The sequence below is a fragment of the Protobothrops mucrosquamatus genome, unplaced genomic scaffold, assembly GCF_001527695.2.
Source record: "Protobothrops mucrosquamatus isolate PMUCROS unplaced genomic scaffold, P.Mucros_1.0 scaffold3841, whole genome shotgun sequence".
In the NCBI taxonomy this organism is placed as follows: domain Eukaryota; kingdom Metazoa; phylum Chordata; class Lepidosauria; order Squamata; family Viperidae; genus Protobothrops; species Protobothrops mucrosquamatus.
The window spans coordinates 160,506-173,924 of NW_015389792.1; the positions used below are offsets into that span (position 1 = coordinate 160,506).

At 41.8% G+C, this 13,419-nt stretch overlaps 1 protein-coding gene across 1 annotated transcript; it reads right to left on the bottom strand.

The window, feature by feature from the left end:
* Nucleotides 1–3,612: 3,612 nt before the first annotated feature.
* LOC107298277 (round spermatid basic protein 1-like protein) lies at nucleotides 3,613–12,986 on the bottom strand. The gene is made up of 4 exons (XM_015827651.1): nucleotides 12,850–12,986; nucleotides 9,704–9,871; nucleotides 4,364–4,472; nucleotides 3,613–4,274 (listed from the first exon to the last, which is right to left on the bottom strand). Exons 1-4 carry the CDS (start codon nucleotides 12,918–12,920, stop codon nucleotides 3,624–3,626), a joined length of 999 nt encoding a protein of 332 aa, XP_015683137.1. The 5' UTR covers nucleotides 12,921–12,986; the 3' UTR covers nucleotides 3,613–3,623.
* Between the last annotated feature and the right edge of the window lie 433 nt (nucleotides 12,987–13,419).

Consider the following 13,419-nt stretch of genomic DNA (forward strand, 5'->3'; position numbering starts at 1 on the left):
TCTCAATGAACCAAAAATGATTTGCACACTACGATTGAACCAGGTTTTAAGCATAATCCGTGAATTAAGTTTTGGAATGCTCCACGGTTGTCTAGGATACATAATACAAACATTTTCCATTTCAAAACAAATTATGTAGTCAATTACATTCCAGCAAAACAATAGGTCTGGGATCCAAATTTGGGCAAATCCTTTGTTTTTCAGAAATGCTACGCCGTACTTTTCTATACTTCGTTTGGATCTCAAATTCCAAAATCGGGGGGGGGGGGGAAATGTTTATCAATCCAATTCCTAACGATTATAATTGCTGACACTCTTCTTCGCCTACTACATAATGCAGGTTACCGCCTTTGACTTAAGCAGTTCATTTACTAACCATTCAAAGTTAGAAAGGCATTGAAAAAAGGTGACTTGTGACGGTTTTTCGCACCTACGACCATTGCAGCATCCCCACGGTCACGTGATCAAAATCCAGCCGCTTGGCAACTGACTCACGTGTATGACGGTCGCAGTGTCCCGGGGTCACGTGATCCCCTTTTGCAACCATCTGACAAGCAAAGTCAAGGGGGAAGACAGACTCACTTAACAACGGTGTGACTTAATTTAGCAACTAGGGATTCGCTTAACAACTGTGACAAGAAAGGTTGTAAAATGGGGCAAAACTCGCTTAATAAATGTTTCGCTTAGCAACAGAAATGTTGGGCTCAATTGTGGTCCTAAGTCAAGGGCTACTTGCATGTTAAAAAATAAAGGGAAGCCAGGGCGTCATAACCAGCCTAATCCCAACAATTCAAATCCTAAATTGGGAAAGATACAGATTGAAAGTGGTTTCTTCTTAAATTCTAGCGTGAGATGGAGAGCATGAAGAAGCTCAGAGCACTTCTTTTTTTTAAAAAAAAAGGAGCATTTATCATGTTGTTGCATCAGTCAAAGCAGGTAAGTGGAAGGAGACTAGGAAGGACATATTTCTGGAGGAAAAAACAAAAGATTAAGGCTAATATATTTGGGCTGTAAAGATGGGAGAGAAGCACTAGACGACAGCAGAAAGAATTAGAAAATTCTAACACACTGCTTCCTTCTAGAGGCCGTCCAGGTTTTTACACGCCAAATAGAACAGCCCTACAAAAAGGTAGAAATGACAATATCCAATGACAGTTTAGTTTCAGATGAACAATTGATTTAAACAAAGGGTGTCAGCACTCCGTAACATTTTCAGCACACTGCGTAAACCTCAAAGGGAAAGCACAAAAGCAGCCTCTTACAGAAACTGCCTGACATTGTTAAGACAGGTTGATCGAACTGTGTACAAAACGACCCACAAAAATAATGGCGCTTGCTGACATCGGCAATCTGAAAGGGCTATAACCGTCACTTTGTATAGGGAAAACCACGTTGACTCCTATATTCATAGCAGGAGCCTTCTGGAAATCATCCTCAATGCTTAAAATGCACGGCAATTATTATCTGGTTTTATATGTTTTAAAGGTCCAAAGGTATATTTTTTTTCTGGCTGTGCTTTTCTTTTTTTAAGACGATATATTAAAGCTTCAAAATACCCATAGAGTTCAAAGTGGAAGAGGCTAAGAATCAACCATGACTATTCTATCAAATGCTCGGTTACCACAGGTGGATTATTGTCCTTGTACCCAATCTCTGCATCTCTGCCTTTTCTTTTAAATTTTCACAGTTCTAAGGAGAAACTTCCTGACAGTGAGAACAATTAACCAGTGGAACAACCTGCCTCCAGAAGCGGTGAATGCTCCAACACTGGAAGTTTTTAAGAAGAGACTGGACAGCCATTTGTCCAAAATGGTATAGGGTTTCCTGCCTGAGCAGGGGGTTGGACTTGATGACTTCCAAGGTCCCTTCCAACTTTATCATTATTATTATTACTCACACAGTATAACAAAGCACGCCAGCGGACATTTTCACTGGGTTTCTGCCTCTCTTTTGTATGGGAAAGGGCAGTATATATATTCCCTACCGCAGATCAATTTTAAATTCCCATTGAGGGCTAGCCGATTCTCAACCTTTTTCTAGCACTGGCTCCTGTGACATTTTGTCACCAGCTGGATGCAGGCCCACACATTAAACGTCGCTGTAAAACAGTCCCACTCACAAATGAAGTCTAAGGATTGGCTTCTCTCTAAATAAATGACCACAATTACAGCACCGCAAGCCAAAACAACTCAGCGATGTGACAAGGAGAGGTTTATTGCGTGCTCAACCAAATGGCCAGGCCAAGGTTGCGGTGAAGATCGTCATCACCTGGATGGCAAAGCTGAAGACTCAGAATGGAATTGACAAGACGGGCGGATATTTTAGTGGGTATTTTTTCATATTATAGCTGGGAATAATGGAAGAGAGTTTGTGCCATAAAAGAGGGCAGAAATAGGCAGCGGTTCTTGGGTTCTGTTATATAAAGGAAAACTTTTTTTTAAGTTCTGGCCCAGAGGGAATTAAACTAAGCATATTCCTAACTGTATTTAGCCAGATGCATGAGGGAAATTCATACTGATCGGGCGCTATATTCTTGGTTGTAAATGCATTGCTCTTTATTTTTCCTTTCTTAGATGTATTGTAAAACCCTCTTTAGTTATCTGCAGAATTGACAGGGGGAAAAAGAAATAAGTGGATCAGTGCTAGTCTATTGATACATTTTGTTCAAATAACTGGTAAACTGTAGTACTGTTGTTTTTTGTATCCCTCTTTTTTTGTATTTATTTATGATTTGCCACCCATTAGGACTCCACTTTAGTGATATGCCAGTCAAGAGTACTCAAATGTTCAATCCTTGCTGAAGTCTAAGGTTCAAAAGATGGGGAAAGGGAAGAAAGTTTTGTCTTAATTCTGATATATTGTCTAGCATCCGACCAAAAGGAAGTGTACCTTTCCTATTCTTCTCCAGATTAAGATTTTGTGGAAATTCAACAACAAATTCTATCTTACTTTTAATACATCTATCCATTTTTTTAATATAAGAATATTTCCCTTTTGTTTTGTTTTTTTATACCAGGACGGAGATTTTTTTCCCAAAATAAAAATAATTATTATGAACCTTTATTAAGCGGCTCACATTTTAATATAAATCACACTAAAAAGTTTTTTTGTTTTCGTTTCGTTTTGTTTTGTTTTTTTTAAAAAAGCTATTTACACTACAGTGCTGACACATTAAAAAGGAGAGGAGAAAAAAAAATGGTATAAATAAGCTCTATGGAAAAGCCTGGAATTGTCAAAAAAGAATTCTGGCTTATCTTACAAAATATATATATATATATATATATAATGTTAAATGTCAGCTCTATTCTAAAACCTACAACTCATATTTTAAAGACTTTTTTTTTTATGTTATACCTGCAGTGTTTACAGTGCGTCTGGCCCTAAGTGCTTTCAAACGTTTACAGTTACGGACAGGCACTGAGGAATGTTACAAAGCTACATAAACTATTTTATGCTGCAACAGCTGCAAGGGCAGGTTTTAAAAAAAAAAAAAAAAAAAAATCCTGCCTCACAGAATGTAAGATGTAAGCCTCCTTACATTGTGTCGTTATATTTTAAAAGTATTTTAAAAACATATACGCCCGCCCACGCCCACACGCACGCGCACGCACACACACACACACTTAACACAAAAAATCGTCTTCTGGTTTGCCATGCAGACTCGGGTAAGTTGAGCTCCTCAGTCTCGTGTCTTCCTGATTCACACGACCCCCGGGGCACAGGCTGTCCTGCGTGTATTGGTGGCCGGGCTCGGGGTTCGAGTCAGTCTCAGGTCTCCAGCCTGTCAAGTGAGCGTGATCCGGTCTCGCTTTAGCTTTCTGACATTCCGCAGCTCTGGAGGCCGCCGTCTTTTCGGGAAGGTCCACCGGAAGGGGGTCCCCTGGACTCTGGAGAGAGAGAGCGGGTTCGTGGGGCGGGCAGGGAACCTCCTGCTTCGCGTGTTTAGTCTGAAGGCTACTGGAGAATTTGGTTTCTTCGGAGGCGCCGATGTCCGTGGGAGGGAGGGCGCTGCCGGCCTGAAGTCCCGTAATAGAAGAAGACGTGGGATCGGTTGGGGGGTCCGTTTCGCAGGGGGCTTGGTTCTCGGCCTCCGAGTGGTACAGCTTGAGGCGCACGTGCCACGCCAAGCTACACACAGCTGAAACTGTCTTGAATTGATGTATAACGTTCCGCGGTATAAAATAAATATCGTTATCGTACAACTGGATCCTGGCGTAGCGGATGCCTTCCCTTCGTAACTGGTTCAGTTTCGCATCGTCCACCCACTGGACGCACTAGAAAGAAAAAGGGAGAGAATAAAGACCTCCTTCAAATATCCTGTAACATTCTTCTTCAACGTCATCCAATCGATCAAGGCAGTTACCTGAGAAAGCGGCGGCTCGTGCAAATCTAGCTGCAGTCGTTGAACTACCTCTAAGAAATCGTCCGCGTGAAAACAAATTACGTCTTTGGTTATGCGAGGCTGTTCAACCCTACACAAGGGGAGGGGGGGGGAAAAAGTTGACATTCAGGATTATTCAAAATTGTAACTAAATACTTATAAAGCAAGTTAAGCAAAACTCTATAAAAATACCTTATAAAGGGTCTACGACAATTCGCCGTGGCCCACTCACCACAGCCAACACCCTGCGGGACAACTTGCCCTGCATGACTTGCTGTGCGACAAGAGTTACACTAATATCAAAAAAAGGGTGGAATGGAATCATTAAAGAATATTCGAAAGAATATTAAAGAATATTCATTCGACAGAATGAAATTGGAATGACAAACATTATTTTTTTATTTATTTTAAATAATCAAATTGAATTGTTAAGCGGTCCCACCGCGACATGTCCCACGCTGCGTTGGCCGTGGCAAATGGGCTGCAGTGGGTTGTCCTATTCCAACCTGTACAGGTAATCCTCGACTTACAACAGTTTGTGTAGTGATCGTTCGAAGTTACACCGGGACTGAAAAAAGGGACTTATGACCTTTTTTCACACTGATGACCATTGCAGCATCCCCGTGGTCATGTGATTTTACATTCAGATGCTTGACAACTGGCTCATGTTTAGGATGGTCGCAGCGTCCCGGAGTCATGTGATCACCTTTTGTGACCTCCTCACAAGCAAAGTCAAAGGGGAAGCCAGATTCACTTAATAACGGCGTTGCTAACTTCACAACTGCAGGGATCCACTTAACAAACCTGACAAGAAAAGCCGTAAAATGGGGCAAAACTCACTTAACACATTTCTCCCTTAGCAACATAAATTTTGAGCTCCATTGTGGCTGTAACTCGAGGACCACCTGTATTCCAATTTGGGGGAAGCCCAAATACTAAGCAATCAAGAGCAACCGAAATTGTTAAAATTCTTTTCATGGAACAGCAGCACAGACCAACACCCATGTTAGATCTGCATGAGCAAATAATAGCAGTGTAGACCATATCCTCTGGAACATTGGCTGATGTCTAAAAGTAAAACCTGACTAAGCTTAGAGGTAAGGCTAAAGACACCTCTAAGCTGAGCACCGGTAGGAGTGGGTGGAAACAGCCAAAGAATAAATTTCACCATATAACACAGGCTATAATTGATGGATAACCTAAACTCTGAAATGCCCATTGCATGGACTTGCGAAAAGTATGGGGTGGAAAAAAAAAACATTTCTAATATTTGTACAGCTAGTCCAGGGGTAGGCAACCTTGGCTCTTTTATGACTCGTGGACTTCAACTCCCAGTATTCCTGAGCCAGCATGGCCCAGCTTGGAAACCTCTCCCTTTCCCCTCAGCATGGCTGGCTCAGGAATTCTGGGAGTTGAAGTCCACGGGTCATAAAAGAGCCAAGGTTCCCCACCCCTGCCCTATATCAGGGGTCGTCAAACGTGGCCCTTTTATGACTCGTGGACTTCAACTCCCAGAATTCCTGAGCCAGCATGGCTCAGCTTGGAAACCTCTCCCTTTCTCCTCAGCACGGCTGGCTCAGGAATTCTGGGAGTTGAAATCCATGAGTCATAAAAGGGCCAAGGTTGCCTACCCCCGAGCTAGTCCTTGACTTAGAGCAGTTTATTTAGTGACCATTCAAAGTTACAACGGCACTGAAAAAAGTGACTTATGACTGTTTTTCACACTTATGACTGTGGCAACATCCCCATGGTCACACAATCAAAATTCAGACTATGGGCAATTGACACATATTTATGACGGTTAGTAGTCCTGGGGTGACGTGATCTCCTTTTCAGACCTTCTGACAAGTCAAGTCAACGGGGAAGCCAGATTCACTTAACCACCGGGTTACTAACTGAACAACTGGTGTGATTCACTTAACAACTGTGGCAAGAAAGGCCGTAAAATAGGGCAAAACTCACTTAACTGCTTCATGAGTCAAGGACTACCTGTACGGAACTATGTCTTCAGTGTGATATAAATCATAGCAGTACCTAAACTGCGCTTGGGGTGAAAGTCATTTAAAGTGGGACACAAAAACCACATTTAGCAAAGCAGTGGTGGAACGTTACGTTTGGGTGACGTTCATTTATGGAGAATAAAACTAGGGATTAGCAGCTATTACAATTGCAAACGGCACATCTCCATTTGCATGTCTGTGGAACTGTCTAATCTTGGAACTGTGAACATCCAGATGGTGAATGAATGAAACTTAGGCTTTAAGGAAAAAGTTACATAACATCACCCATAATGAATGACTCATAACTATGTCGGATTTGCAATGCAGATGAGACTGGTTTATTCTGGCACACAGTTCCTAAAACACTCAGGCATTTGGGGATGAAAGATCAATAGAAGAGGAGAAAAAAAAAAATCAGCCAGAAGACGATCTTGGCATTTTGGCATCGGGCTGCACAATCACAGATGGAGCGCCCAACTGATTGCAGTAGGCAAATTGCATCAACCAGTAGTGCTGAAAGCCATCGTGAACCATCTGCCGATTCTATTTTGCAATTTACCGAGGTAGGATTTAGATAATTTACATTATCATATTTTTTTTTCAAAAATAGCTCGTCTTCTTTGTGCCCAAAATAGGAAGTATTAGAAGAGGAAGCTGAAAATATCACTTTAGCAAATGAAAATTCTGCTCCTCCAAGCGCTCCCTCTCACCCATCAGACAAAAAACAAGGAGAATGAAGATGAAAAATTTAATATTTAAATCAATCCCACCAGCCAATGAAACATTATTGCAACCAGGAAGAGATGATAATAGCTTTGTTGGAAGATAAAGCAGGTAGAAGTTGTAGAGCAGTGTTTCTCAACCTTGACAATTTTAAGGCATGTGGACTTCAACTCCCAGAATTCCACAGCCAGCATTGCTGGCTGTGGAATTCTGGGAGTTGAAGTCCACATGCCTTAAAATTGTCAAGGTTGAGAAACACTGTTGTAGAGGGACGACTAGTCTAATGAATTTCATAAACCACCCTCTGAAAGCTGGCTGCTGACAACTTTAAAAAAAGCAAATAAAATTTCTAGCCTTCATTAAGGAAAAAAAATGCCTTACAATGTTGATAACTGCAGTTTGAAGGACTTGGAGGCCATGACTACTGCAAAGCCATCCAAAAAGCTGTTGGGTTCTATTTTCTAGTGACTAAGAGGTAGAGGGATCAGAGAGTGAAACGCAGAAACTACATGGATCAAGAAATCAAGATGACGATAAAAGAAAACTTGTGAAATGCCAAAATAAATTACTGGCGTTGAAGTCCACCTTGATAATTTGATTTTTATCATTGGTTTCTCATCCCATCATAATGGCCAGTGTACATGCTCTTCAAGAGAGAAACATACAGGAACAGCATGTTTCAAGATTATTAAAATTGGACATTTTCAAAAAAGTACTTTTTCTCCTCTCACCCTCTCTCTAATACTTACTCTCCCTCTCTCTCCCTCCCTCTCTGTGCATCTGTGTATGTCTATTGGTTTTTCTTCTCCTACTGCATTCTGTAACTAAAAGAAAGTTGATCCCGGTACACAACTACTGAAAAATTAAATGTCATGCAGCGGTGTTGTTTTTGTAGCTGTACTCAATGTAAAATGAGCTACTGAGAAATGTCCCATGTATTGAGCATACTGTGGATGTAAAGCTCATTTGGCATATGCTTAAACTTAAATTTGACATAAGGAAGACATTGTAGTAATCGATGCCAAAGTTCTGCATCTTGTACTATGATTTAGTTTCTGAGCAGGACCATCCCATAATTGTTGCTTAGTGAAGAGAGAACCAAATAGTTTGGCAACAGACACCACACAGAAATGAATTGAAGGAATGTTTTGCTTTTACACTGAGTTATGAGAAGAGAGTAAAGCAATAGGATTCATAAGTCAGACAAGCCACTGACCCAGCATCTGGTTAGCACTGCCTGGGCTTAGAAGCTATGCTGAGACCATCTTGATTAAGTATAGGGATGAGAAACCTTTAGACCAGGGGTCTTCAAACTTGGCCCTTTTATGACTTGTGGACTTCAACTCCCAGAATTCCTCAGCCAGGCACGCAAGTCCACAAGTCATAAAAGGGCCAAGTTTGAAGGCCCCTGCTTTAGACTATTCTTAGTGCTGTTGACTAGTCAGGAAAACAGACAGAGACAATGTATGATTTCCAAGAAAACTACATGGAGAATGGAAATATCCATAGAATAAGTCACTAGGACTTGGAGGCTTTACTACTACCATCTACATAATCCAATTTCAAACCAAAAGATTAACTATTATTCTTCCATTCTTCCATTCCTTAAGTGTCAGGCAATTAGCAATTCTCCAAATCAAGATATAATTTTCATTTTTCTAGGTAACTGTGTGGATTACCCCTACTGATAAAATATGGCAACAAGAATTCTTCCTCCTTCAATATCATTTTAAATGTCTTTCTTTAATGCTACTGAATGCTGTTTAGTATGAAAATTCTTACTAAATGGTATCTCTATTGATAAAATGTCTAGAAAAAACTAGACAGGGGAAAGGATATTTAATCCAACCTCCCAGATTGGCAGGTTTGAAGATATCCAGTGAAAAAGATCTTAGCATCTCTTGGTTTAATTGGTTCAACTATCAACCTGCTCTTATCAATAGGATATCTTTCCTAATCCAAAATTGCCTTGATCTATAATTAAAAATCATTGTGTAGGGGTCCTTGGTGCTCTCTGAGCCTGGTGGTTTTCTTGCAGGCGTTTCATTACCCAATTAAATAACTTTATCAGTGCTACAAGGGAGTGGGGTCTGCTCTTACACCAGGGGTGTCAAACTCGCAATGTCACGTGACGTGTCGCGACATATCGCAACTTCCCCCCCCCCATTGCCGGAGCTGGGGTGGGCGGGTTTCGGCATGACGCATCTGGCCTGTGGGCTGGCAATTTGGCACCCCTGTCTTACACTGATAGGGCAAGCCGTTAGTATATAAAAATAAGAGCAAATTCAAACTCTACTCCCTTTTAGTACTGATGGTGTTACCTAGTTTGGTCATGAAATGTCTACAAGAAAAGCACCAAGCTCAGAGAACACCAAGTATCCCACAATTCAACTCCGAGCTATAAATATTCTCAAGATCCACGTTCCGTATCTTGCACTTCTGAATGACAAAAAAACAAGGCTGGATATTTTTCTGTGAGACAACCCCTTCAAATACTTGAAAGGTGTTATCATAACTCACTTTCAGGCAGTTTTTCTCATTGCTAAGACATGTCTAGTATTCTGCAGATGTTTTCCTGAACCGGGCGGCCATTACATACCATTCTCCACAATGCACTGCCTTTAACACTCCGACGGCAGCTGTGGTCTGTCGTTCAAATCCTTGTCCTATGTGATCTGCATGGGCTCGTGTCCTGTCTTCGAAAAGCATTTCACGAGGCTCGCTAGTACGAGGTAGGTACTGCAGGTTTTTAATTTCATTGGTAGTTCTGTTAAAACAAAATAACAGAAAGGCTGCACCTCAGTCACATTTTAAAGATGTTGGCTGCGCAGGTTTAATTTCACTCACAGCATCAAATGGGGAGATACAATTGGGGGGAGAGAGTCCCGCAAATAACCCAGTCCCGAGCCATACTGTACAGTAGTGGCCAAAATTGTGGAAACCTTTGGGGAAAAGTGTATTTTTGAGGTTTGATGGGCTAATAACACCACTTTTTGGGGAGTAGTATCATAAAATTATATATCAATGGGAAAGATAATTTAATCAAGAATGTAATGCAACAAAGTTGGTTCAATTATCTGTACTGTATTCTATAAAAAGCTATATAGCCAAATAACCAGAAAAGGGAAGCACAACTTGCTTAGGTTGATCTCAGGTAGCTTTCCTTCATCTGGTTGTAGCCAATGAGCGTGAGTGTTTAGAGAGCCAATCAGGTGTCATCTTGTTTTGGCAATGAGCCAATCCGATCACAGTAGGATTCAGTTATTGACATCATGTATTGAAGCTGAGAGGAGGACATTTGTCAGTGTGTGATGTGATCGCTATCAAGTTGGTTGGGGTTTTTTTGTGTTCTTTCATTTAGTGAGCTTGTAAAACGTCATAAAATTAAAGTCATGGTGCAAAGAGTTGACTGGTCACCCAGAAAGCGATGTAAAACAGTATTATTAAGTTAACAAGGCTACCGTTATAAATTAGAAGAAAAATGGGTGGAAACTTAACCAAAGGTGGCATTTCTACTGTACACTTTCCCCAAAATGTTTCTAACATTTTGGCCACTACTGTATATAACACAGACTTTTCCAATTCTTCCATGAGGGAGGATGGACTGAGAAAGGGCAATTGGTCCAAAGAGCACCAAGTGAGCTTCTATGGCTAAAAGTGGACGAGAACCTGGGTTTTCCCTTATCCTAAACCCTTTGATCCCTAGATACTGACTCTTTAATTAACATAGCCATAACTGAATATCCCTTTTCATAAAAGAGGCCTCCACCACACTGTCAATATATGGACACTGAGGCAGAGTTCTCAACATTGCAGTATGTTTGCCTAAAGATTAAATAAAAACCTTAAGGCCGGAGTCAAGGGTATGAGGACATCGTGGATCAAACTCTGCAAAAATCGGTATTTTACTTATGAAATTAAATCATAGATTTACCCCGATTTTTTTAATAGCCTGCGTTATTTAAGACATCCTTAGCAGTAGCCAATTTGTTGTTATTTAACCACTGAATGTCACCAAAGATAGCAACTCATCACTGAAACCAATTTTGTATTTTTCTTCCTTCCTTCCAGCCTTAAGTCCTATATATTCTAACATCCCGTTTTCTTCTACAATTTTTGCCCTTCTAACAAAGTTCTTATCATTTTTACCCAAATCCATTTATAATTTTTTAAAAATAAAATCTAAGTCTCTAATATTTCAGTGTAAACGTACAGTCCACACCGTACTTTTGATACATGATTTGTACATTCATTTTTTTTTAAATGATCATCCAGTTTCATTTGTAAATCCAGCATTTCCATTTCTTTCTTGTAAGTTTCTTTTTTTTTTTAGTATTTGGGGGAGGGGATTCCCCCCATTTTTTAAAAAATGTATTTTTTATATTAGGTTGATGAATTTGTTTTATCTATTTTGTTTGATAATTATTGAAATGATTGGGGGGGAGGGAACCCGAATAAAATCAAACTGGCATACACGTTGCATGAAATGTGGGCTGCTTAAAGGGAATAATTATTAAATAAATTTATTTCTTTGGCAGGAAATAGCATCTTTAAGAACAAGAAGTGGGGGAGGAGAGAAAGCAAGAACATTAAACATTAAAGATTATAGAATCTTTAATTAGCTATCTGACAATCAATCTCTGAAGCCCTTGTTAAACCTCAGCTGCCATTTAGGAGAAAATATGTGATAACTGGGAAAGCAGTTCTTTAGGGTGTGCCCTCTATACACTGACAATACACAGTCACTGCATTGCCAATTGTCTGGTAGGAAAGATCAGGTCCACAAGTGAAGGTGCCATTAAACTGATTTATTGCCAAAAGCCTGTGCACAGGAATCTTCTCAACTAAAGGTTGGTACCTACTCAAGAGTTAAGATAAGGGTCCACGGAATTCAAGGGAACTTGGACTTAGTCCACTTGTGGCTACATAGGATTCTAGGCCAGTGATGGCGAACCTTTTAGAGACTGCGTGCCCAAACTGCAACCCAAAACCCACTTATTTATCACTGAGTGCCAGGTGGGCGTGGCCCACTGGGTGGGCGTGGCTGTGGTCATGCCAGGCTGGGTGGGTGTGGCCAAGGTGGGTGTGGTCACCTCGATGTTGCTCGAGGGGAGGGATGCCTGTGGGGGCCGGAAAGGATTGGGGAGGTCTCTGGCAAGTGGGACAGTGGGCAGGAGGCTCATCCTGTGGGGTGAGGCGAGGCAGGGTGGGGGTGCCATTGTGGCGAGGCAGGGGCCGGGGCCAGCGAGCGCATGGGGGCCAACATTATCCGTCAGCAGTCACAGCCTGCCGGCCCTTCGACTGGCGCACTCTGGGGCTCCGCAGCCCGCCGCCAGCAGTTCAGCCTGCCACCTCTGAGCTGGACGGCCTGCCGACAGCTGAGGAGGCAATGCAGTGAGTCGTGCCTGGGAAAAGGAGAGCATGCAAGGCCAGGAAGGATGGGATAGGGGGGGAGGGAAACCAGCCGTGCTGGGATGCATCCGGCCACATGGGACCTCGGCGAGTTAGTGGGCAACTGGTTGAAGAGGGACGGTTGCCATCTCCGGGGCATGGTGCGTGTGCCCACAGAGAGGGCTCCGAGTGCCGCCTCTGGCACGCGTGCCATAGGTTCGTCTCCACTGTTCTAGGCTGATTCCTCTCTTAACTCTGCCCTCAGGTTCTACCATTCCTTCTGCTACACTAATCCTGGGAACTGGAGTATGAAATATTACTGAATATTGAAGTCAACCAGATATTATAACAGACCTTTTCCTTTTGAAAGGCGACTTTGGCATATCTGCCACAGGAATCATCTGTTCTCCTGGACGTACCCACATGATGGGACCATCATCGCTGTCTTTCCGACTTTCTAGTTTCAGACTAGAGAGAGTCCCCCAGGGCAAAGTACACTAAAATGAAACACTCAGGTTTAAAATCTTATGTTATTTTTCTGATGCGACTATTTTAAGCTACGTATTTATTTTACAAAACGAAAAGCACCGTGTATCCGTCTACAACTTGGAACACGACTGGCAGCTGATGAACACAAAGCATTGAAACTTTCAATTTGAACGGAGATGGAAACGGAGACTGAAAACTTGTACATTCACAATGTTTTGAAGTCAAAGTGATGAGCGTGGCAAGCGTGCCAATTTCTACAAGAGACAAACTACTATCTACACCAGGGGTAGTCAACCTTGGCTCTTTTATGACTCGTGGACTTCAACTCCCAGAATTCCTGAGCCAGCACAGCTGGCTCAGGAATTCTGGGAGTTGAAGTCTACAAGTCATAAAAGAGCCAAGGTTGACTACCCCTGATCTACACGTTATGAGCTT

Coding starts and splice junctions, on each gene's coding strand:
- LOC107298277 (XM_015827651.1), bottom strand. CDS start 12,920: ATGTGGGTACGTCCAGGAGAACAGATGATTCCTGTGGCAGATATGCCA. Junction 4,473..9,703: donor GCAGTGCATTGTGGAGAATG/GTATGTAATGGC, acceptor CCCCTTGTGTAG/GGTTGAACAGCCTCGCATAA. Junction 4,275..4,363: donor ACGAGCCGCCGCTTTCTCAG/GTAACTGCCTTG, acceptor TTTTCTTTCTAG/TGCGTCCAGTGGGTGGACGA.